Genomic DNA, 26385 nt, shown 5'->3' on the forward strand with positions numbered 1-26385 from the left:
AAGCGATGACTTTTTCACATTTTATTCCACGGGAGGCATTTTATTCAGTATCAAAACCGCCATACAAGTTGTTTCATCATCATCAACCAAGCAACACAGCTTTGGGTGGGCTTTGGCTTGGTCGAGCAAGCTTACCATTGGGGCTGGTCATATTCACCATCCTTCCAGCTCCAAATCCAATATATTACATCTGGCAGTGGTTGGTTGCTTAAATTATCTTAATAAGTTATCATGAAATATGTACTTTATTCCAGTGTACCTCAAAACGACTCCGTCAGTGGTATATGAGAGGATTAAACGGCGGGCGCGCTCGGAGGAGCAGTGTGTGCCGCTGAGCTATATAGAGGAGCTGCACAAGCTGCATGAAGACTGGCTCGTGAACAGGACACTGGCTGAGTGCCCCGCTCCTGTAAGTATGATTGTACTACGCAGATGTACCTGCGCAGAAATTTTATTTTTGAATGGTGCTAAAATATCTCAGCCAATCATAGCGCGCGTCCGTCCGCTATTGGTTGGTGCCTATGCTCCATGTTTTGTATGCGCGAATTATGAGCGAGATAGTATGTGTCTCTGTTGTTATTGTGTTTAAGGTCTGTATTTCAGTGGTGTACGTTCGGTTTAGGTCGGCGTTAGGTTAGGTTAGTACTTTACATAATAAAATCCTCCCGACCGAATTTTGGCCACTGCGGCCAATCCCCCCAGAGATTAGCCATATACGAAGAAAGTATTGAGAATTTCTTAGATGTGTATGTATAATATGTGTGCAAACCTGGCCACTTGAGCGATGTCCTTTTGTTTGTGAGCTGCCATCTATACCTACTATCCTACATTAAAGTTTTCTTTCTATAATTCCAGGTGCTGATGATAGACGCAGATTTGGATCTCACCCAAATAACAGAAGAGTACAAGAAAAGCGAGCACCAAATACTAAGACGAGCTGTGGACGTAGTCATGCAGTCTCCAAACAAACTCAGTCCAAAGAAACCCATCACTGGCTCAGCTATCAAGATAGTGCCTCAGATAAGTCTATAACATATCAGTATTCTTTAGTTTATTGCATTTTTCTCTTAAAATGTTAACAGTGTTAACATATTCAGTGGTGTGCATATACATTTTATAGGCAGGGTTTGAAAAAAATATTTTTTCATTTCGAAAAAAAATATTTGGAAAACAAATTATTTTTGTTTAAAAAAAGACTAAAATGTATTTAAAATTGTTTTTTAATTTTAAAACATTGGTTTAAAATATGCCAACCCTGTTTATAGGTCAGACACATTCACAATACTTAATTAGACCGGTTATGTTGTCGCATAGACATTATTAATATAGACGATTGGGTAGGTAAGGGACAAGATAGCATACTTATTACAAACTTTTAATTCATGCAATTTATTTTGTATGATTCTGTTGGTGGTTCAATAAAGAATAAAACATAAAAATAGACAAGATATAAAAATGTAAATCATCTAACAGATCAGGAGTAATGACGGAGACTACAAAACGATTTTTTGTATTATTTCTGGCATAGAGACAATACGATCGGAGTCACTATACAGGCTGTTGCGTGTAAATGTGTTTAGTTTAAAAACGATAAGTACGTCATGTTACATTTTGTGTATGTATTAATTTTGTTAATTATACATGACCTTTAAATATGTTTTTTTAAATTATTTAATATTAAGGCGTATTTTTGACTGCATAAAGTGCACACTACTGAACTGAATGATTATCCTGCCTGATAAGTTTATTTATTTTTGTAAAAATAAATTCTATTATATAAGCATTTTCTGAAGGAACTAATCTCAAAGAGTCCTTTGAAACCATAATATTTTGTAACACGAGAGTATAATTAACTTAACAAAAATGATTAAGTTCAGAATACTTTTTTTTTCGAGTAAGACTACGGTCTTTATTTTAATTTGGGCGTATTAAATTATTTACGTTTCATGTTACTTCTTAACAAATGGATTTGTAAATCATAAGACAGAAGATAAACATACATAAAAATAAGTAATATTTTAGGGAAAAAGGGTAAATAAATTGGGATGTGATTTTATCATTTTAAAACAATGAAACATTGTTATAATGTGTCACAACTCACAAATCATTACTAAAATTATTGGGTAAAACTCGGTAATGTTTTTTTAAAAAGAACAATTAGGTACCTATAATTTCACCTTTTATATTGCCTTTTGTCTTTTATTAAATCTTGAATAATATTAAAATGTTATTTTCCCATAAAATTTGCATTTACCAGTAAATATATAAGATATTCATAATTCCTATGTTTTGTGTGAAAATGTTATATTAAATGATTTTGTGTTATGGGGCATATACCATAACATACTTTGATTATTGTAATTTGAAATTATTGCTTTTGAACGGTTATATTATTTACGTATTATGTATTTATATTTTATCAGTTTTATTATATAATTTGGCTATAATATTATAATTAATTTTGGCTGTCTATATTTTGATTGAAAATACGTGCTTGTAAAGGTCGCCGCTCACCTACGCTGCACCGCCAGTACTGCGCATATCTTTCAGCAAATAAATATATAAATGTGAGCCATAGTTCTGTATGTAGACAAGACAAAATTGATAATGGGGCCGATTCTCTAGTACACAATCTCTAAACTAAACTAAATTAACAGGTCTAAATCTAGTGCTGTCCTTTTCCGCAAGCAACATTATGAAAGGGATAGCAATAGATTTAGACGTGATATTTTAGTTTAGTTTAGAGATTTTGTACAAAGGAATTAGCCACAATGAAGCACTACGATATTTTTTGAGATCCTTTTTAAGTGAATAATGGCTTCAAATCGATGACGACCATTAGCACCATAGATTTATCATAGATGCGCAAGATCAGTTTATTTTGTGTAATAAATTTTTATTCGTGAGTGCAACACAGTTAACTGATTTTTTTTGTGTATTAAATATGGTTAAAAACTTAAAAACACACAGTTAAAAGTGAGTGTTGCACTCGCAAAAAATTTTTTTCACCAAAATATTTTTTTCCCCAAATTTAACAATAGGAATAAAATTATTCCTAGAAATATTTATTTATTATATCGTACCTGGGGGTACCACACCCCCCTTCGCATTTTTAAAACAAAACTTTGTTTGAAAATTGAATTTTGAAATATTCTAATTTTAACAGATGTAATTAGAGTTGTAAGTAAAGAGAGGATTTTAAAGTAAAATCCTATAAAAAATAAACAATGAAACTAAAACTAAAACCTTAAAAAATATATATTATAACTAAAATATATTATTTAAAGGAGTCTCTTTCGGCAAGGTTCCAAAGATACTGGCAGCATTCCCCCTTGAATTGCTAGGCTAATTCTTTGTCCGCGCTAGCTGCCAGCTCTTCGGTCTCCTGTGATGTCAATCTAAAAAATTATATCTCATTATTATTGGTGTTTTATGACAGATCTAAAAAGTAGTGCTATCTTAATCTGCAAGGAACATTGGAAAACAACAGCACTTCTTAGCTCTGGCAAGCTTCTTAGAGTGTTGGTATTATAAATAGTACATCTAAATTCTCAAAAACAATATTTCTGTTGGCATATTTTTTGTGGAGGTTGGCTGGTCCAATTTGAGTCATCTCTTTTCCTACCAAGTTATGAAAATACCTGTGAAATTTAGATTGTAAAGAAATTGTAGATATAATAATGGTATGGTATGACAGTTTTCATATTATTACATAATATGTGATGAATATTAATTATAATAAAAAATAATACACCATGTAATAATAGCATTTCATTTATAATCCTACCTTTATTTTAAATACTGAGTTGACGACTCTGCCAATTAGAACCTTTCAATTTTATAGTCTCCGCGTATCAGGTAAATCTTGGCGGTTGAGTGAACATAGCTGTTATCCTTTGCCTTTGCACATCACTTCAGTCAAGTTTATATGTACATGAGTAATGTGACGTAGTGTGCGTAGGTTTTTTAATTAAAAGTAAAATCAAATCAATTATATTATAATAATTAATAAAATAACTGGCGTCGATTCTCTTGTTTTTCTCTAAACCAAATTTAGAGTATCTGCATCTCTTTCTTTTCAACATTGCTAAAAAAGGACGGAACACGAATTTTAAATTTAAAGGCACCTTTAGTGCACACTACAAACAATAGGCTCACGACTGGCAGCTAAAGTCTCAAGGTTTATTTTAAAACTGTTAAACTGTGTCTGACCTTTTCATAATACATTGGTAGGAAGGGAATGCGAATACTCTATAGTTGTGAGCAGAATTAGAATAAGCTCACGACTGGCATGGCAGCTAAAGTCACAAGGCTTGGCACCTCTAAATTAAATTTAAAACTGTCAAACTGTATCTGTACTTTTCATATTACATTAGTAAGAAAAGGATGCGATTGCGAATACTACATTATTAATAGTAATGATATCTAAGTTATGATACCATACCGACATCCTAAAAACCCCCGCTATTTTATCAATGTTACCCGTTTCTACTCTAATGCTATAAAATACCACTAAAAAGTGCGAATACGTAAGAACTGGCAATTTTGTTTACCTGTCAATATGTCTTATCAAAGTCAAAGTCAAAATTTACTGTCATTGTCATTATTTCAAGATGTTTACAATTTTCAATTTTACATGCCGATAAAAATAAATTTAGGCCAATTTTTTTATTAAATTAAATATAAAACATCTTTATAAACAATTCTATTTAGGTTTATTCGTTTTTGTCAACTTTTGTTGCTAACTAAATATTATAACGTTGTTTGTAATGAGTTCTTGTTGTGGTAATGAATTAATATTCAATTCTGCTCTAAGTGAAGTAGTGAACAGCAATTTAGCGCAAATAGCAAATTTAGTGAATATCGAGAACAGTTGTACTGGTTATTGTGTTGTTCTAGTTACTGTTATCGTAATTTGTGTAAGTGTGGTCGCGTTTCGCAGATACACTTTGGTCGAAGATACAGCATCTTATCTGACTAGGAAAGTAAAAGTGAAAAGAACATAATATTTTGCTACACATAACTGAGTCCCTGAGTTCTATAGGTAAGTTTGATTCTTAATATTATGTAATTTAATCTTTTCATGTGAAACAAGCATTAGAGTTTTGACTGGATACCTGAAATGTTTCTCTTTTTACCATAATTTACTTACCTGTTTGATAATAAAAGGAAATACTAATTCTTTCTAAAATTCTATAACTTGTTAAGGTATACAACATATGATAAAAAGTAGCCTATTTCGTTCCTCAGATGGAAGCTATGTGTATCAAATTCATTCAAAATCAGTCGAACAGCTGCAACAGCGGGCCATGAAAAGCTGCAAACAGATAGACAGACACACTTTTTCGCATTTATAATATCAGTATGGTATAGTATCACTAATTTGTTAGTTGTTCTTCAATACAAATAATATGTACCTAATAGTAAGTAAGTACTGTTCTTATTATTGGTTGTAAAGTTAAATTATTACTAGCTGATGCCTGTGACTTAGTTTGCATGGGCTTAGATTTTTCGAGCCGTATGCGAAAGAATCTGGTAGCCCACTGCATTATGATGCCGAGAAAACACCTCTGCCATTATCTGATTAACGGAAAGTCACCACCCTTAGCAGTAGAGAGACAAAAATTATATGCTGTTCAAATAGGAGCAGTATATGAAAAGATGAGAGGTGTTTTACATCTCATTATCCTGTTCGAAACAAGCAGACACCACAACAGGCAGGCAGAGTAGAGTCTATCTATTTATTGGCAGGGTCTATCTATACAGCAATATTTTAAAAACACTCTTGGTAGAGTGGACATGATTCAAAAAAAAATAATCACATCTTTGTGTATATTTACGAGAGCTAGCCCGGATAATATTTTCGTGTGCGAAGAGTAGAAAAATATCTCTCTGCGGTAGCTACGCTGACCGGGAGAGTTTTTTTAAAAAAATAACCAATATCATCAGCCTATCGACCTGAATATACTGTGAAAATGTGACGTCACAAGTCTATTAGGGTGCTGGGCATGCCCATTGTGCCCACAACGCTGGATCTGCGCTTGGATGTCATGCGCTTCACGAGCATCCGTCACTTCCAGCCTGGTACACTCGTGCAAGGAACAGTCCACAGCAGACTTAATTTGGTTGGTCCATCGCAAGGGCGACTTCCGTAGCCCATTGATGTGTTACCCACCACCTTGCCCTGCATAAAAAGGGCTTATCTAAAACGAATATAAACTACATTCATGCGATTGGTTCACGCGGTTTGCGTTTTGCATCCGCGCGGTATCCGCACTGTCTGAACTAGCTCTTACGGCAATCGTCTGTAACGCGACACTCGACTCAACAGGGTTATAACTTAGGTATTAAATATTAAAATCTAGAAACACTTTCGCACTCGGTGACGTGAGTATCTAGTTGCCTATATCTATGCCGAACGAAAGTGAGTGGAGTTGCGTGGCCCGCACTAGCTAAACCCGCGCCTACGTAACCTCACTCCACTCGGCTGTTTCACTTTCCTAAGCAGAAAGCGCATAGATTCTGTCCTATTGTAGCTTTTCATCTAAATATATAAAAGGAAAAGGTTTTTTTGCCATTTGGTTCATCATCATCATCAACCAATAGACGTCCACTGCTGGACATAGGTCTCTTGTAGGGACTTCCGCACGCCACGGTCTTGTGTCGCCTGGATCCAGCGGCTCCCTGCGATTCGTCTGATGTCGTCTGTCCACCTAGTGGGGGTCTTCCAACGCTGCGTCTTCCGGTGCGAGGTGCGAGGAGGCTATTTGGTTATGGAACCCTAAAAAACGAAGAAAGAAAGGATCACTTCGTTGTCTGTCTATCGTGTATGTCAAGAAAACCTATAGGGTAGGTACTTTCCGTTTACCTAGAGTCATGAAATTTGGCAGGTAGCTAGGTCTTATAGCAAAAGTACCTAAAGGGAAAAATCTGAAAACCGTGAATTTGTGGATACATCACAAAAAAATTAAAATGTGTTCATGAATAAATAATTAGTTTTCAATTTTCAAAGTATGATAACTATACCAAGTGGGGTATCATTTGAAATTGCTTTACCTGTAGATTCTAAAGCAGATTTTTATTTATCTTTATGCATCATAAATTTTGATTTATTGTGCAAAATGTTGAAAATTTATTTTATGCATATTCGTTTTCGATTTATCCTGCAAAATCTAAATACCTATATAAAAGGAAAAGGTAACTGACTGATCTATCAACGCACAGCTCAAACTACTAAACGGATCGGGCTGAAATTTGGCATGCAGATAAGTATTTAAATACAACAAGCGAAGGCATTTGCCTTTTGAATGTACCATAATAATATTTACTAGCCGATGTCCGCGACTTCGTCCGCGTGGATTTAGATTTTTAAAAATCCCGTGGGAACTCTTTGATTTCCCGGGATAAAAAGTAGCCTACGTCACTTTGCAGGTCTTTAACTATACCCTTGCAAAAAATCACGTCGATCCATTTCTCTGTTGCGACGTGATTGAAGGACAAACCAACAAACCAACAAACAAACACACTTCCACATTTATTGGATTAACTTTAGTTTTATGGTTATGCTGTATTAAGGTGAATTAACTTTAGTTTTATGGTTATGCTGTATGTTTACTTTCTGTAATAAAAATAATAATTATGCTATGTGTACTGATTAGTTGAATGAGAGGCGGATGCCGGAAGGAAATTCCACATCAATGCTTATTAGAAACGAGGACGCTAAGCCTACTTATTAGTAGGCATAATGTCCTCCTTAATAAATCCGTAGAGTAGTAAAGTAAGACTAATAAGTCTTGGAATGCCAATTACGTAAGATTTGATTTGAAGGCAAAATGGTGTAGGCGGAATAAGATCAGGAAGATATTTTTCCGATCTAAATCCTAATATATCTTAAATATATAAAAGGAAAAGCTGATTGACTCAAAATATTGGCCTTAGCCTTTCCCGGCCCATCCGTTTAACCGATTTTGACGACGACGACGACGACGAATTTGGTACAGCGATAGCTTGCATCCCGGGGAAGGACATAGGCTACTTTTTATCCCAGAAAATCAAAAAGTTCCCACGGGATTTTAAGAACCTAAATCCACGCGTACGAAGTCGCGGGCACCCCCTAGTAATAAAGAAAATAAAAAAAAAGCCTTATTTCTTGTACGATGGTACAGAACGCTTCGTGTGCGAGTCGGACTTGCACTTGACCGATTTTTTTAAATCCACGTCTACGTTGAGTTTGTTCTAACAATGACTAAATATTACGACTTTGATTGGGTGCCAAATGCCAATCAACCCAATTCATCCGGTTCATTATGCCAATATCGGCTCTAGAATATTGTTTAACATTATTTTCGTCAGTCGTCCTCTAGGCACATGCATGACAGACTTTAAACAAAAAATCACTTAAACCAATCACAGCCAATATGCTCCATTGGATGCGAACGGCTTTCCAAAAGGACTGTGATCAATTCGTCATTTACATTTATGTAATGTCAATCTGTTTCAATTACTTTTGTTTTCCTTTATGAATAACTAGAATAGAATATATATTAATTATATATAATCGAACATATTATATAGTTAGCGATATAATCTAATAAATATATGCATGTTTCGAATAGAATAGAAATATGTTTATTTATTGATCCAACATTTATACAAAAACATGCCTTAAAATCTAAAAGGCCCGAACCCAGCTAAATGTAAACTACTAACTTTTGTAAACTACAGTCTAGTCTAAGCTAACCTTCAAAAAACGTGAAAGACAGATAAGCCAAATCCCACTTCTGCACCGGCAAGTCCTTTCTTCTCTAGGAAGACCAATGCCGACTACATGCATTTTGGAAACTAAATTCTATAATTTTAAGTATTTACCTACTACGGAACATTAAAAATTATCTCAAAGATTGCGCTCTTTTCTTTTCTACCTAAATGAGAAGTTCTAAATGGAGAAATGTGACACAATTATTTGCTCTCTAATAATATTGGGGCTGTCGAAACTGATAACGGCGTATGTATGTACCTACGAGTAAATAAACCAATGTTTGCGTGATAGCGAATAATATCAAGTCTATTTACTCCTCTGATTTGGATGTGGAATATTAGTTTTACTTGGTCATGATCAACCCATCGCCGGCACACTACAGAGCACATGAGCTACAAGTTACAATATTAGCTCTCAGAATGACTTAGTGCTGCTTACTTTTTTTTGGAATAGTCGTTAGGTAGTTACTATTTTAGCACTTAAACTACCGTGAGTGATTTCCATTCTAAATAATATCTGTCCCGGCTGTACTCACGTGTGTAGTCGACGTTAGCCCGACTAGTTTCGAACCCATACGGGGTCCTTTTTCAAGGGAGTCCGTTCGCGCACGCGCCGCGGTTTTGACTGCGGGACGCGCGTGCCGCTGCCCGTAGCGCCCGTTGCCCCTTGAAAAAGGACCCCGTATGGGTTCGAAACTAGTCGGGCTAACGTCGACTACACACGTGAGTACAGCCGGGACAGATATTATTTAGAATAGGTAGTTACTAGTTACCTACTTAAATAATGTTTGTCAATACACAAGCATAGTTTTTGAGTTATCGCCAAAAACGTGAGACTTTTGAAAAACGAGTATCCTAATTCCTAAGTGGGGTCAAGGTTTTTAGTTAGTTTGAAGTACTTATTAGTTTTGAAAATTCTCATGTTTTTTGGCGATAAATCAAAAATTATACTTTTCTGGGTTAGCCGCTATTTAACAAAAGAACGGCAGATCACCATTAACGATTTCCACTGTATTTTTCTCTCAAATTAATATTACAATGGAATAAAAGGCCATAAACATTAAAAACTTTTTGTCTCGTGATATTTACAGATCGTTGTTCCATGTAACTCCGGTCATTATAACCCGTTATATTTTGCTCCTGCAATCGAGAATAATGTATATCTACGAGTTACGACCCTAAATTAATTGCAAAATAAACCAGTGAAGGGCGAGTCTATCTTATTTCAAGATGGTTCTTTCAGTAAAAGTGTGAAGTCTTATAATCGTATGAACATATAAGGAGGTGGAAAAATATAGGCATTCAGGTATTTACTATTTAAAAATCCGATATATATTATTGCTGTTTTCTACACGGCATCGTATCAGAACGTTATTTATAGATTGGTTTCTACCAAATGCTAAGTACGCCATTTGGTAGAGACCTTTAATAAAAAAAAATTACAAAAAAAATAAAAACCGACTTCGATACACAAAAGCTAAAAATTGAAAAATAATTTAATTTATTACCGAATATATTATGTATACAAGAGTTAATATAGTTCCATATAGACATATTTGCTGACAAATGGGCTGACCTCATGGGTCAGATCTTGCACTTTTGTGAAAATTTATAATTTTGCTTTTTAAAATTTATAATTTTAAGTTGTTAATTTTTGTAAGTATGTTATGTTAGTTTGTACTCGTATTTTAATTAGTGTAATTGGCTTTATGGCCGTTCTAATTAAATAATAAATAAATAATAATAATAATAATAATAATAATACTTTTTGGTGCCGGTGCCAATTAGCTTTAGCTGCGCGAATCGTCTAGCCTTCATATTTTTATGAGACTCCACAATGGCACCTCATTGGCACCGACCCCAAAAAATATTATTATGGAACTATATTAACTCTTGTATACATAATATATTCGGTATATATTGTATACATAATAAATTTTATTTTTCAATTTTTAGCTTTTGTGTATCGAAGTCGGTTTTTATTTTTTTTGTAAAAAAAAATACTTCACAATTTTTAGTGGCCCCATGGAATTATGCTATGACTGGTTAAAAATCTACTGTTTACTAAGCTATTACACTGATCGCGAGCAATTTACTCTTATCCGTTGAGGAGTTCCAGTATCTATCTTCGAAGATGTTCATCAGATCTTCACCAAATTTAAATGGGACTAACTTTGAAGTATACCCTTTCAAACAAAAAAAGAATTTTCAAAATCGGTCCAGGCGTCTTCGAGTAATCGGGGAACATACATAAAAAAAAAAAAAAAGATACCGACGAATTGAGAACCTCCTCCTTTTTTTGAAGTCGGTTAAAAAAAATAGAAATAGCGAGCAAACGAGCAGGCGGGTCATCTGATGTTAAGTGATTACTGCCGCCCATGAACCTGGAACCTGGAAGAATAGTAATTCTTCCAGGATTCAAACCTGAAAGAATAGTAACTCTTCCAGGTTATCGTGCTTTCTTTTAGATAAGCTTGTAGGCAAGCTTATACTTCTACCTGTTTGGTAGGTACCTACGTAGGGTAGTTAAAAATTGTTTCGGTGACATGTGGAATCTGGATTATCCTTCTTTTGAGATACAATTGCTTTTGAATCGTCACGAACCAGTAAGAAATTCGGCGGCGTTCTTTTCAAATATTTAATTAACAGTAATACCATGTAAATAAGTAAATATTTAATTGCAGTCCCGCGCATTGCTTGGAAGACGCAGTGTTAGAAGACCCCCACTAGGTGGAGGGACGACATCAGACGAGTCGCAGGGAGCCGCTGGATTCAGGCGGCGCAAGACCGTAGCGTGTGGAAGTACCTACAAGAAATGAAATGAAATTTTCATTTGCAAGAGACCTATGTCCAGCAGTGGACGTCTATCGGTTGATGATGATGCATTGCTTGGAGCGCAGTCAGTTCCACGCTCTTTTACATAATCTTCAATTGTGTAATATGCTTTTTTGAGGAGCATACTTTTAATGTTTTTTTTTACTTGTGTAAAGGCAAATCCATACTAATATTATAAATGCGAAAGTGTGTCTGTCTCTCTGTCTGTCTGCTAGCTTTCCACGGCCCAACCGTTCAACCGATTTTGATGAAATTTGGTACAGAGTTAGCTTATATCCCTGGGAAGGACAGGCTTTTTATCTTTACTTTTTACCCCGGAAAATCAAAGAGTTCCCATGGGAATTTTAAAAACCTAAATCCACGCGAAAAAAGGCGCGGGCATCAGCTAGTCTAAAATAATTGTGGAATCATTATAAATATTAAAAAAAATATATAACGGAATACATTCATTTCCACAAACAATTTTAGGACCTTCTTTCAGAGGGAGCGCGGGACTCGTGAGTCTATTACGTATTCTAGTTTGCCTATTTTTATTATTATTTACGGAACCCTACAAATATAGGTACCTAGGTATATCGGAACGTTAAATGCAACTCTGGTGCCCCATCACGTACGCGGGGTAAAAAACGAATGCACACATGTTTTATATCCAAAATGACCCATTACATTGTTATTAAATCCATCCGATCTCATAAGTTGGTGCCTGTTATACGACTCTACATACATCGTAATGACTGCGCTTATCTTCCATGTATCTACTTAATATTTGGTTAGGTATATCTGTTTGTATGTTAATAACAAGTATTTAAACGAAAACTTTATTGACACAGACTTTCATCGCTTGCAGCGTAAAGTCTAGTGAGTAGAAAAAAATAAGTTAAAAGTATAATCAAAACTGGAGTAACCACCATAGATTTTTAATTTACCCTCACGCCAACTTTAGTGATCTATATATGTCACACTAAAATTCCAAAATACCTCTCTTCTCAGCAGATGCCGGATGAAAACCCCCATGGCTTAAAAGTGCGTATTAAGAAACAAGGACCATAGAAAAGATAGATGCCGGAATAAGATTTCAATTGCTATTAGAAACGAGGAAGCAAAAAACTTCCTACATTAGGTAATAATTAATATTCTTATTAATATTATTATGGACAACTAGCTGATGTCAGTCCTTTAGTCTGTTGCGACGTGATTAAAAGCAAAGTCAACCCCTCCCCCACATTGCACAAATTTTACCCTCTTAGGGGTTGAATTTTCAAAAATCCGTAGCAGATGTTAACGTCATAATAGCTATCTGTATGCCCCAGGAGTTTGAGTTGTGCGTTGATAAATCAGTCGGTCAGTCAGTCTCCTTTTCCTTTTATATATTTACATATAAATAAATGGGTAGTGATGTCGCAGGAATTCCACTAGTAAGCACCCACTTGTGAGATTTATAAACTTGGTAAGACGGATATTCGAAATAAATTGCAACTTTAAAGTGTAATTCACGTTTCGGAGTACGCTTGTGATTTCTGTTTCGAGGTTAAATTAAATCGCAAGGAATTCAGTCCCCTCGGAGTTGCTTATTTTCTCTTTTGTAGAATTCTCGATTTATTTGTTTCTGCATTAACAGCATTTAGTGTTTGTCTTCATTCTTCTTCTTTGTCGCTAACATGTTCCTGATCTTTAACCTGGGGTTTGATTTGTTTTCTAAATCTAGAGTTTCTTGTCTTTAAAAAAACTCATGTCTACGTCATGACAGCTACCTGCATGCCAATTTTCAGCCTGATCCGCCCAGTAGTTTGAGCTGTGCGTTGATAGATCATTCAGTCAGTCAGCTTTTCATTTTATATATATCTTTCTCTCTCCGATCGTTCCTTCATTGCAAATTGCTGGTCCTGGCAAACTGCCCTCGAATGGATTATTTGTTTCCATCGGCTTCTGTCGGTGGCCATTTTCACAATGTGAACCAATCCACACTTGCTGGACTCCTTTAGCTGGTCGGCCCACCTAGTTGGTGAGCGGCCTCTCGCTCTTTTGCCCTCAGTGTTGCCCGTCACTATGAGCTTTTCTAAGCTGTCGTCCCCCTGCCGTATGACGTGGCCGAAATATGAGAGCAATCGTTGGTAACATATGGAGGATTCATTTTATATGTATAGATTTTATTTTTCCATAGAAACTTGTGCCACACTGTTGCTAACCCAAATGAGATGGTGATGAGATGTGGGTACAGTTTCAGCTGCTTTATATTCAGCATTAATATTAACCGCGCACACCACGCTGCGTCAATGCTCAATATTTGAATCGCAGAATCGTGGATCTCTAACTGACACGACGTATTGACTTTCATAGTGCGTTTTAAATTCATTGTATTACTAATCAAATGGTACGTTTTTTGTTCAGTGTGTTTATCATCAGATCAGGTGGGTCGGTTTAGTCAGGATCATCATCATCATGATCTACCCATCGCCGGCTCACAGACCACGGGTCTCCTCTCAGAGTGAGTGAGTGGTGTCGGCTATAGTCTACCACGCTGGCCATGTGCGGATTGGTAGAATTCACACGCCTTTGAGAACATTATGGAGAACTCTCAGGCATGCAGGTTTCCTCACGATGTTTTCCTTCACCGTTGAAGCAAGTGATATTTAATTACTTAAAACGCACATAACTCCGAAAAGTTAGAGGTGCGTGCTCGGGATCGAAACCCCGACCTTCGATTAGAAGGCGGACGTCCTAACCACTAGGTTATCACAGCTTCAGGATACGCAACGTCAATTCTATTTTAAATGAGCTAGAGCTTGAATTTATTTCGTTATATGTCAGGAATTTTCTCTTTCTGTGTCGTATTCGTATAAGAGTTTCTTTTTCCCTTTGAGGTACGGAACCTTAAAAATTAGAGATCCCTACGAAAATTGTAATAAGCTACCCGTGCGAAGCCGGGGCGGGTCGCTAGTGGCAGAAAAAAAATGTAGGTAAGTTATTCATGAAAATGAGTTTTCAGGTTCTGACCGCGAAAAACAAACATTTCTATTAATAATAATATTATTTAGAATGGATTTCTGCGAAACCCGCTTACATCGGAATAAGAATACAATAATGTTTCCGTTTGTATGAATTTCAAATGCGTAACATTTCGAGTTCAAGGAGATTTTCGTATGTTTGATGAGGGGGTGAATTAATTATAGTATACGTGGTGTTGATACGTTGGTACTTTCCGTTGCAGCTTGAGTTATTGTTTTCTAATTCAAACCAACCGACTTCAAAATAGATTATTATACACACCTATTTCTTAGGGATGACTTATGCTAACACGTAGGAGGCGCTGACGAGGCACGGATTCAAAACCTCCGCCGAATCCGTGCCTCGTCCGCGCCTCGTAGGTACGTGACACGGCTCGTGCCCGCCACGTGTTGGCATAAATCATCCCTAATGGAAATAACATCCCAACAGTTTGAGCTGTGCGTTGGTAGATCAGTCAGTCAGTCAGTCAGTCACCTTTTCGTTAAATATACTATTTAGATTAGATGATGCTCGCGACTTCGTTCGACTCTTTGATATTCGGGGACAAATAGTAGAGTAGACAAATCACGTCGATCTGTTGCTCCTTTTTTGCGGCGTGATTGAAGGAAAAATTAACAAACAAACACTTTCGCATTTATAATTCGGAACTATAGCTTTAGACTGGTGGCACACGATGCGTTGCGGCGCCGCACCGCAAAGATTTCACCGTATCAGCGGGCACACGAGCGGTGCGGCGACGCAACGTTGTTATGTCGCAGCGCCGCCGTAGCAGTGTTGGACAGTGTCTTTCCTTGTGACGCATAACAACTGAGCGGTGCCGCTCTGACGTCGCAACGCATTCACCCCTCCCCGCCTCGTCTCGGTGGTTGCAAGTGCGGTGCGGCGCCGGAGCGCATCGTGTGACATGCCACAGATATTTCTATGTAAGACGACGCAACGACACCGCTCCGGCGACGCACCGCGCCGCAACGCATCGTGTGCCCCCGCTCTCAGTACTTTCAAGGCTGTGGTACTAGTAGCACAGAGTAGGACTAGTAGGCTCAGCCATACGTTTGTTTCATACCTACTTTATATCCCTTTAAAACACACAATCAGTCCCACATTGAACAAAAACTGCAGCTAGGCGAGTCTTTGACCACATTCACTATGTAATGCCGAGTCTGGTGCAAAAAGTGGTTTAGTGTTCGCCTCTACATAACTCGTCTAATACGCCGGTAAGGTGGCAATAATTCTGCCCTGCTGGGGCCGTAAATACCTTAAGGGCCCCTTTACATCAGCTGACTGTACGTGAGATCACACAGATATCCTAATTCCTAGACATAGCTTTTTAGGGTTCCGTAGTAAACAAGGAACCCTTATAGTTTCGCCATGTCCGTCCGTCTGTCCGTCCGTCCTCGGTTAATCTCAGAGACCATTAGTGCTAGAAATGTGTAATTTGGCATGGGTTTAAACATTAATCACGCCGACAAAGTGCTGAAATAAAATTTTGATAAATATTTTTTTTAGGGTAGCTCATGTAAAGTGGGGATGGATTTTTTTTCTCGTCTACCCCCTAGTGTGGGATATCGTTACATAGGTCTTTTAAAAATACTGTGGGTCTGGGAACATCATTTTTCGATTTCTAGATCCGTTTGTAAAATATGATGTTTTAAAGTTCTAATTTTTATTAAAGTCCAGTGTCCCCCTACCTCTATCAGCCAAATGGTAGTAAGGAACGTGAAAAATTGACAGCAGTTGTATAATATAATCAATTTTAAAGGAAAACTATCATGGCTTAGTAGGGTTCACAGGTTAAGGAGTTATACTTATCTGATTTTCGAGGACTGTGACTACGGAACCCTACACTGCGCGTGGCCCGCCACGCACTTGGCCGGTTTTTTAACGTGTAGTCATACCAACCAACCAACAAATTCCTGAAAGGCCGGCAACGCATCGGCAGTTCCTCTGGTGCTGCAAATGTTCATGGGCGGTGGTAATCACTTAACATCAGGTGATCCGCCTGCTCGTTTGCTCGCTATGTCTATTTAAAAAAAACATTTTTATCTTGCCGTCATACTACCACGGTCCAAGACAGTTATATATATCTTGCAGCAAAACATCGAGGCTTACCCGATATTTGCAAATCAAACGTGTCTACAATAATTTATTGAGTTTGATTGGTTAGTAACTCAATATTCAAATGAGAATCAAAATACGTATGTCTGGAGCGCACTATACAGTAAACTCCTCTTAAAAACTTAATAATAGGCTTTACATTACCTCTGAATGATGGCACACATAAAAGCTTACACATTCTTGTTCAGGTTTCGTATGTAGTGTCAAATTTATTACACAGCGCGCAAAAGGTACAACTTATTTCTTGTTGATATTGTAGCGTTTTATGTAAATGTTTTGATTTTTAACCGACTTCAAAAAAAGGAGGAGGTTCTCAATTCGTCGGAATCTTTTTTTTTTTTTTTTTTTTTTTATGTATGTTCCCCGATTACTCGAAGACGCCTGGACCGATTTTGAAAATTCTTTTTTTGTTTGAAAGGGTATAGTTCAAAGTTGGTCCCATTTAAATTTGGTGAAGATCTGATGAACATCTTCGAAGATATATACTGGAACTCCTCAACGGATAAGAGTAAATTGCTCGCGATCAGTGTAATAGCTTAGTAAACAGTAGATTTTTAACCAGTCATAGCATAATTCCATGGGGCCACTAAAAATTGTGAAATAAAAATTTTTTACAAAAAAAATAAAAACCGACTTCGATACACAAACACTAAAATTTGAAAAATAATTTAATTTATTACCGAATATATTATGTATACAAGAGTTAATATACCTAGTTCCATAATAATATTTTTTGGGGTCGGTGCCAATGAGGTGCCATTGTGGAGTCTCATAAAAATATGAAGTCTAGACGATTCGCGCAGCTAAAGCTAATTGGCACCGGCACCAAAAAGTATTATTATGGAACTATATTAACTCTTGTATACATAATATATTCGGTAATAAATTAAATTATTTTTCAATTTTTAGTGTTTGTGTATCGAAGTCGGTTTTTATTTTTTTTGTAAAAAAATTTTTCTTATTGTAGTAACTGGCTTATGTCCGCGACTTCGTTCGCGTGGACTTTCCCTTGAAGTTCGAGTTAAAGAGTTTCCACTGTATTATGTAGTTATAAAAGTAATAAAATAGGATAATGCCTATACGTATTAATTGGCATATGTAGAAGAGGCCTAACTTATTTAGAGTAACTTATCGCACTTTAAAAAAAAAGAACGCTCAAATCGGTCCAGTGTTGGCCGACTTTATAACTTTTTTTCGCATTTCTCAGCCGTATATGTATGGTTTAGAAGGTGTTGCCTTGTAGGGAGCGGGTTGAATGGCTTCTGTGGGAATCCGTACACCGTGATAGTGTTACAGTATATGTACTTACAATCCTAGGCACTCGGCTTCGGCAGGTGCATTTGACAAACGAGTTCACCCACAGTTCGCCAAGAAAGTGGTCGAGCCTAGAGTAATAGCTACATAATATATTGTAATGTAGATAACGCGTACAAACCACGATTGATTTGATGTTTTTATTTGTCGATATTTCAACGCAATTGCACGGGTCGTGGTCACGACGGGACTGCGGTGCTTCGAGAGATATAAAGAGTGCGGTGATACGAGAAATTCGAAATTCAAAAATCCTGTCTTAGCGGATGCCCACGTCATAATAGCTATCTGCAAGCCAAATTTCAGCCTGATCCGTCCAGTAGTTTGAGCTTTGCGTTGATAGATCAGTCAGTCAGTCAGTCACCTTTTCCTTTTATATGTTTAGAAGATGACTAGCTTATTCCAGCAACTTCGGCCGCGTGGACTACACAAATTTTAAACCCCTATTTTACCCCCTTAGACGTTGAATTTTCAAAAATCCTGTCTTAACGGATGTCCACATCATAATAGCTATGCGTGCAAAATTTCAGCCCGATCCGTCCAGTAGTTTGAGCGTTGATAGATCAGTCAGTCAGTCAACTTTCCCTTTTATATATTTAGATATATTCTAAGGGTCACGCACTTTAGTGAATGTCCTAACTAGTTAATTAAAACATCAGAAGTGTAATTAGCTCCTCGTAAAAACTAGTAGCCTGCCAAATATGGGCTTAGAATAAAAACATACTGTGGTCAATACTAGGAACGGGGGAAAAAGAGATAGCAATAAAATTTCAAGCTAATATAGTCCTTCCTCTAATTATAATGAGTAAAAATTCTCAAATTAATTGAGTATCTACGTACGTACTCAATTAATTTCTTACTGACTGTTTTGTAGAACTGCACTGATTTTTAACATTTTGTTGGCCATTCAGATAAAATAATTATTATTAACAATATAAGAAAATAGATCTTTTACAGAAAAATTCGATAGGCCATTCTGACTTTTACCTAAAATTGCTTTTATGCTGTACAAATTAGTATTAGGGGGCTTAGACGTAGAAAGCAAGACATTTTTGTATGCGGTTTGTACTCTACAGGGGTGACATGCTCATTTTGTGAGAAAAGCAAACCCCTATAAATAAATTAGATTAAAAAAAACAACATAATGCACTTAATAGGCGTGGAACATTCGAACAAGACAGTATTGTAATAACAAGATTTTCTCTAAATATATTGTGTTCAGTCCGACCATTGCTGTGTGTAGTCTGAACCAACCAACGTGTTTCGGTCTCACCGTATCGGTACATGTAAATGGTCTCTAATAAAAAACATTCATCTGCGTTTTAAATAAAAAGATGGCTGAAATTGCTCCATTGCAACTCGTAGCAGTTCATTATGATTTTTTACACATCCTCCATTTGTCTATGTCTGTCGGTTAACAATTAAAAAAATTACGTATTTCATGATTTTTAAAAATTGGTTAATATAATATATATAATAAATATATAATAATAATAATGGCATATATAATAAATATATAATAAATATGATTTTTAAATACCAAGGGGTTTATTCAAGAATTAAATATGGGATGAAAGTTTGTACGAAAGTCCGTCATTTTTCAAGTTATTTCCATGAAAATTGATATTTGGGTTTTCGGTCACAAATGAAGACATAATATGTACGTGTTTCCGAATTTTTGAAAATTCAATCCCCACGTCGATGTTCTAAACTCCACCCGAGCGAAGCCGGGGCGGGTCAGCTAGTAGAGTCATAAGAGTGATTTCGGGCGGCTTTTCTTCTATTGGCAGGTTTGTGACATTTGTCCTTCTTTCATTCAAATGCAAACCCTAAAAACCTAAATTCACGCAGACGAAATAGCAAGCATCATCTAGTGAGTTATAATCCCGTCTTAGTTACGCCTAGTAAGTAGAGGCGTGTTACTTACCGATTACTTATGGAACAAGGTAGTATGTAAGTACTTTTATTATTGACAAGCTGTTGACAGGCAAATCGCATAATTATTTGCTACGCAAAAAAACTGAAGTGGACAATTTGGTATAGGATTACGATAAGTCAAATTAGGTCAAGTAAACATTTCCTTCCTCAATCCCTAAATAGCGTGAATTTAATTGAATTGGCTTCGTAGTACCATGATCTAGGAATGTGAATTTGATTGATTGATGAATTACTCCTTTTCCGGGATAAAAAGTAGCTTATTCCCCGGGATGCAAGCTATCTCTGTACCAAATTTCGTCAAAATCGGTTAAACGGATGGGCCGTAAAAGGTTAGCAGACGGACAGACAGACACAATTTCGCATTTATAGGATTCTACTATGTTGAAGATACCATCATTACTACCTTCATACTAGCGTTAAACTACGGCTCTAAACGAATGTCAATGCTAAACATACAACCTTGTGTGTTAACTGTTATCGGATCGGCGACCGAACCGATGTCGTATCGCATAATGTAAAAGTCCTCTGACTCAAATCCATTAAAAACCCATTTTATGACACGTTGCTCTTGTATTTACACTAAAAAAAAGGAAAAATTACCGATAAGTAGTAAGTAAGCAATATAAGCGATTTCGTTCGTTTAAGGACAACTTGTTTCAAAGTAGGTTACACTGAACACAACTAGCAATTTTAACTTGTCATGAGCACACTAAAAATCTGTCACAAGTCAAAACAGTCTGTTTTGCAAAATGTGACTAACTGACTGACTGACTGATCTATCAACGCACAGCTCAAACTATTGGGCGGATCGGGCTGAAATTTGGCATGCAGATAGCTATTATGACGTAGGCATCCGGTAAGAAAGGATTTTTGAAAATTCAACACCTAAGGGGGTTTTAAATTTGTGTAGTCCACGCGGATGAAGTCGCGAACACAAGCTAGTTTAAATACAAAAACAAAAAAAAAACCGACCAAGTGCGAGTCAGGCTCGCGCAAGAGGGTTCCGTACTACAGTCGTATTTTTTCGACATTTTGCACGATAATTCAAAAACTATGATACATAAAAATAAATAAAAAGCTGTTTTAGAATGCACAAGGTAAGCCCTTTCATATGATACCCCACTTGATATAGTTATCTTACTTCGAAAATTGAAAATACTAATTTTTAGCTCATGACCACAATTTAATTTTTTTTGTGTGATGTAACCACAAATTCACGGTTTTCAGATTTTTCCTACCTACTTGCCAAATTTCATGATTCTAGGTCAAAGGGAAGTACCCTGTAGGTTTCTTGACAGACCGACAGACAGACAGACAGACATCAAAGTGATCCTATAAGGGTTCCGTTTTTCCGTTTTGACCTCAAAAGGAAAAACCGGAACCCTAATAAGATAGTCTATAATAGCTAGACAAGAGCTAGACTAAACTATTGCTCACGAAAGAATTAATATTGGTCACAGCAGAATCTATATTTAGATATCCTGCATCTTGGGTGCTCTCATTGGCTCTTAGGTATAGTGTAGTGTTGAATTAGGCGAAACCGGCTTGTCAGGTGGGCTATGAGGAAAAAATCATCGATATAAAAACCATCGATTGTCGAAGTCTCTTCGCAAAAAGTGTGGCCGATTTATTAAAGAAAAGTTCGCTTAGATTGTAACGCAAAGTGTAAAAATTCTGGTCAAGATTTCCCAAGCACGAGATTTCTTCTAATATCTGCGAGTGAAGTTAAATCCTCCTAGAGAGAAGTCTTTGTAAAGTAGACAACTTTTCAGAAAATAAAAACAGCAATTGGAATGCAAAAAAGCATTCGAGATGGTCTATACTTTTTTTTAAAAAAAACCTTACCAAGATTTGCCAACATTTTCACTTGTAAGGAGAAAGTGCCTGAGAGCGATGAGTGTAGATATTAAAATTGTGGCAACATCTGACAGGCTGCCAACTTTCCTTACCTGTAGGAACAATTATTGAAAGTGTGCCCCAGAGAAATCCACTTGCCTATTGGAAGGTGCAAAAGCTATACCTACAAGTTTTTGACCAACTTGAAAATAAACGTTCACCATTGACCTCTTATTTGAGTTGTTTGCCCCCAAGCTTAGCCTTACGTGGCCTTACAAACGATAGTTCAAATTTTTTTTTCTCCTTCTGTAGGAATAGTTGAAGGTTTAGTGTCCCAGAGCAATCTACTTGCCTATTTGTGAATGTTTTACCACATTGGAGGCCTTTTGGCCAACTTGAAAACGTTCCCAGTCTGTCCAACATTTAGCCACCAGTTTTAGCTTTACAAACGATTGCTGCCAAGATTTGACAGGCCGCCAGTTTTTCTCCTTATCTGTAGGAGCAATTGAAGGTAAATCTCCTAGAGCGGGCGGGCTAACGTATTGTAAGTACGTGACGTAAGTGAGCGGCGTGATTCGGCCAGGCTTTTTGGCGGGGCCCCCACCAGCCATTTGTTTACAAGAGCTGTCGCGCGCCGGCACTCCGCTCCGGCTAGCACGCGAGTCGCGACGCTGCACGCACCGACACCCGGTACTTAACACCTCAACCCGATTGATCAGTGATCCCCCAGTGTTTCACCACCAAACCCTGCGAAACTCCACATAACAGACCTTATGTCCAAGCACCAAGGACACTAAGTGCGCCAAGGAGCCACGCTACGAGCGCGTCCAAATCGTAAGTCCAAAATATTTTTTTTGCCAAACTAGTTCGATCTAAGTTATAATTTTTAAAACTTTGATAGACGTCACGTAGTACAAGAGATATGCAAATATCTTTCAAAACAAGCTTGAAATATACTTCACGTGCTGCTCATTAAAAATCTAAATCACAATCTAGTCTGGACTTAAAAGCTACCTGGTTACTCTCAGTTTTACGCGAAACATTACAATTTACATTTACGATATCATAACGCTGGTTTTATCGGCATGTTCTAAGCTTGTATCTAAATGAATGAAACATATATTTTTAGTTCTGAAACAAATCCTAGCTTGACGTAATACCATAGAGGGGTAATAGGGACTATAGCAATATTAGTCATCACCAAAAAACCGGCCAAGCGCGAGTGACTCGCGCACCAAGGTTCCGTACTTCAGTCGTATTTTTTCGACATTTTGCACCATAAATTAAAAGCTATTATGAATAAAAATAAATAAAAATCTGTTTTAGAATGTACAGGTAAAGCCTTTTCATATGATAACCCACTTGGTATATTTATAATCTTACTTTGAAAGTTGAAATTACAATTTTTTTTTATCGTGGACACATTTTAATTTTTTTGTGATGTAACCATAAATTCACGGTTTTCAGAATTTTCCCCTTATGTGTGCTATAAGACCTATCTACCTGCCAAATTTCATGATTCTAGATTAACGGGAAGTGCCCTGTAGGTTTCTTGACAAACACGACAGAGAGACAGACAACGAAGTAATCCTATAAGGGTTCCTTTTTTTCTTTTGAGGTACGGAACCCTAAAAGCAACTAACTTCAAAAAACCCCAGGTGAAATTCGGTCGATTGCCACCGGATGCAAAGCTTGAAATCTAGGACGAAAGTGACCTAAGCGATAACTTTTTTCCTGTTTATGTTTCGTTCAAAACTTTGATTCCATTCAATCAATAGGTGGGCGTGATTTAACTTTGTTGGTTTCTGTTTGTTCAAAATTGTACGAAACACAGTGTTTTTTTTTTTTCATATTTTTTGTTAGTTCTGACTTCTGACGCACATCTTACTTATTAAAACTAACTACAGCTGCAGATTATATACCTAATTAAATACAACAACAAATAAATAATTATCTGGTATTATATTAATTGTATAGTTTATATAGTTAGCTATAAATTATAACGTTGGAAATGTAATACATACTTAATAACATATAACATCAGAACTAAATAATTTTAAGTGTAGGTAAAAACTAATAAACTAAATTCTAGATAAACGGGAAGTACCCTGTAGGTTTCTTGACAGACAGACGGACAGACAGACAGACAGACAACAAAGTGATCCTATAAGGGTTCCGTTTTTCCTTTTGAGGTACGGAACCCTAATTATAAAATATCAGAACTAAACTTAAATGTTATCTACTAGTGAACATCGACAATCGATATTGTCAAAAAAAGGCTAATACTCTTGAACCACTATGAAGTCTGAAATATCTAGTTTTACCAAGATTACCATCATTAATCATCATTAATTATCATCAGTAAATCGCTACATTCGCTTGGTAAAACTTTTGGAAACGGTAATGCATCTGTGTACAACGGAATTAGCCACAATAACCAGTTATATCTCTCCTGTTATCCAGTTATTTATCACCATCATCATGATCAACCGACTTACTGAGCTCGGGTTTCCTCCGAAAATGTGATGTGTTTAGACTTTAGGCCATTAGTAGATTAGGATGACTTCACACACCTTTGAGAACATCGTGAAGAACTCTCAGGCATGCTGGTTTCCTCATGATGTTTTCCTTCACCGTTAAAGCAAGTGTGATATTTAATTGCTTAGACTGCACATTTAAACTTGAACTTCGAAACGAAAAGTTAGAGGTGCCTTGGATCGAACCCTGACGTCCCGAATAGGAGGCAGACGTCTTAACGACTAGGCTATCACAGGCCACAGCTCCTTATTATTTTTATTATTTTATTTATTTATTTATTTTTATTTATTATTATACCATAATGTGCACTGTCCTTACAGGGGAGTCCTAATGCGACAGTGTACTCTAATCTATCTTATACCTATTAACAATAATATTATACTTAAAATTAAAAAAAAAAATATTTACAACGACCATTATTAATCTACTACTTAACGGCTATCTTATAGTTATGTGTAACTAATAATCCACATTGCTATCCTTGTGAGCTCAGTCAGAGAGCAACAAAAAATATCTATTTTTTCGGCTACGAAGCTATATATCATCAACACTATATATTCGCTATATCATCATCATCATGATCAACCCATCACCGGCTCACTACAGAGCAAGGGTCTCCTCTCAGAGTGAGGAGGGTTTTGGCCATAGTCTACCACGCTGGCCATGTGCGAATTGGTAGACTTCACATACCTTTGAAAACATTGTGGAGAACTCTCAGGCATGCAGGTTTCCTCACGATGTTTTCCTTCACCGTTAAAGCAATTGATATTTAATTAATAAAAACGCACATAACTCTGAAAAGTTAGAGGTGCATGCCCGCGAACCCCCGACCTCCGATTAGAAGGCGGACGTCCTAACCACTAGGCTATCACAGCTTGTATATGGCCTTTATTATATGGCTTCGTATATTTTTATAAATCTTCCAAAATATATTCCATGGCATTCCGATCAATGAAACATCACCGGCACCAGTGAAGGTCGTCATTTTATGTCACTTGCGTTCCATTTCGAAACTGAACCGGTTAGGATGTATTTAGATTCTGTAATAAAATTAACATATCGCTGGCAGGGATCACCACAAGTACATGTGAAATATAAAGCGGGTCGTTGCCACATCGGGAAAAGTCCCGAACTACAGTTGGCGACAAGTCGACATGGCAATCGGGGTAGCGACGCCCCGCACACACGCGAGCGCTGTGCGGAGACCCCGATTGCCTTTGTCGACCAGTCGCGAACTATACTGAAATGCTCCTTAAACTTTAAAGGCACCTATCACTTTGGTTTTTGGGTTTTCATTTTTGGTATAATACAGAAAACTTAAATACCTACAGGTCCAACACATAACCCTCCTTTGGGCTTCGCCACACTCAGGAAAAAAAGGCAGCCTTTTTGATCATGGGGTGCTCTACGAAAGGAAACTTATAACGTATCGAGAGTCCAATTGATTTTATTTTGTAGTGATGGGAACCACACTTTTTACATTTGGCATGTTCTACATGGGCATTGATCTTTTACACCAAGTTGGGCTGGTCAGAACTGTTTAAAATGACCCACTATGAACTGCTGATCTCTCTAACCTTTTGAAAACTGTATCCTTGAACATAGTTATATCTGTGGTTCTATCAATACCTACCTCAAATCTTTTCTTATTGCTATATTTTCATTTAAAAAAAAACCTTTTCCTTATGTCAATAATAATTGCCAAATGCCATAGAACTCCACATGACCTTCCTGAATCAATATATCAAAATTTTGGTTCGAAAATATTCCCAAAAGCGTACACCTTTCGGCCACTTGCCTTCTCGCTTCGAATTCGAGCCACTAGTATGATATAAAATGTCCTTCCGGCATCAGTTTCCTCCTCCACTTTAATATGGTACCTTCCAGTCAGGAAGGATTGGCCATCTTTCTAAGCGAGCACGCTCCATCTTACGCTGCATCAACACTTGCCAGCAGGTCAGATTACAGCCAAGCGCTAGTTTATAATTTTAAAAAAAGCTTGTATTTTTTCGCCATTAACTGGCGTGTAATATTTTCCTAAGCAAAACC

At 36.9% G+C, this 26385-nt stretch overlaps 2 protein-coding genes across 4 annotated transcripts in view; both read left to right on the forward strand.

The window, feature by feature from the left end:
- dnk (deoxynucleoside kinase) overlaps positions 1 to 2617 on the forward strand; it is a 5843-nt gene extending 3226 nt beyond the window's left edge. Inside the window, exons 5-6 of the mRNA XM_034981193.2 lie at positions 255 to 409; positions 856 to 2617. Coding sequence (XP_034837084.1) covers positions 255 to 409; positions 856 to 1032 — 332 coding nt within the window. The 3' untranslated portion in view covers positions 1033 to 2617. The remainder of the gene's footprint in view (positions 1 to 254; positions 410 to 855) is intronic.
- Positions 2618 to 4630: 2013 nt separating this feature from the next.
- Positions 4631 to 26385, forward strand: part of LOC117990402 (solute carrier organic anion transporter family member 74D-like) — an 83196-nt gene continuing 61441 nt past the window's right edge. The window contains exon 1 of one of the 3 annotated variants that reach the window (XM_069507084.1): positions 4631 to 5048. The gene's annotated coding sequence lies outside the window, so the exon portion shown is untranslated. Of the gene's footprint in view, positions 5049 to 22447; positions 22633 to 26385 lie in introns of those variants that run through there. The other 2 variants (XM_069507072.1, XM_069507090.1) reach the window with 2 other exon arrangements.

This window comes from Maniola hyperantus, chromosome 2 (genome assembly GCF_902806685.2).
Source record: "Maniola hyperantus chromosome 2, iAphHyp1.2, whole genome shotgun sequence".
Classification (NCBI taxonomy): domain Eukaryota; kingdom Metazoa; phylum Arthropoda; class Insecta; order Lepidoptera; family Nymphalidae; genus Maniola; species Maniola hyperantus.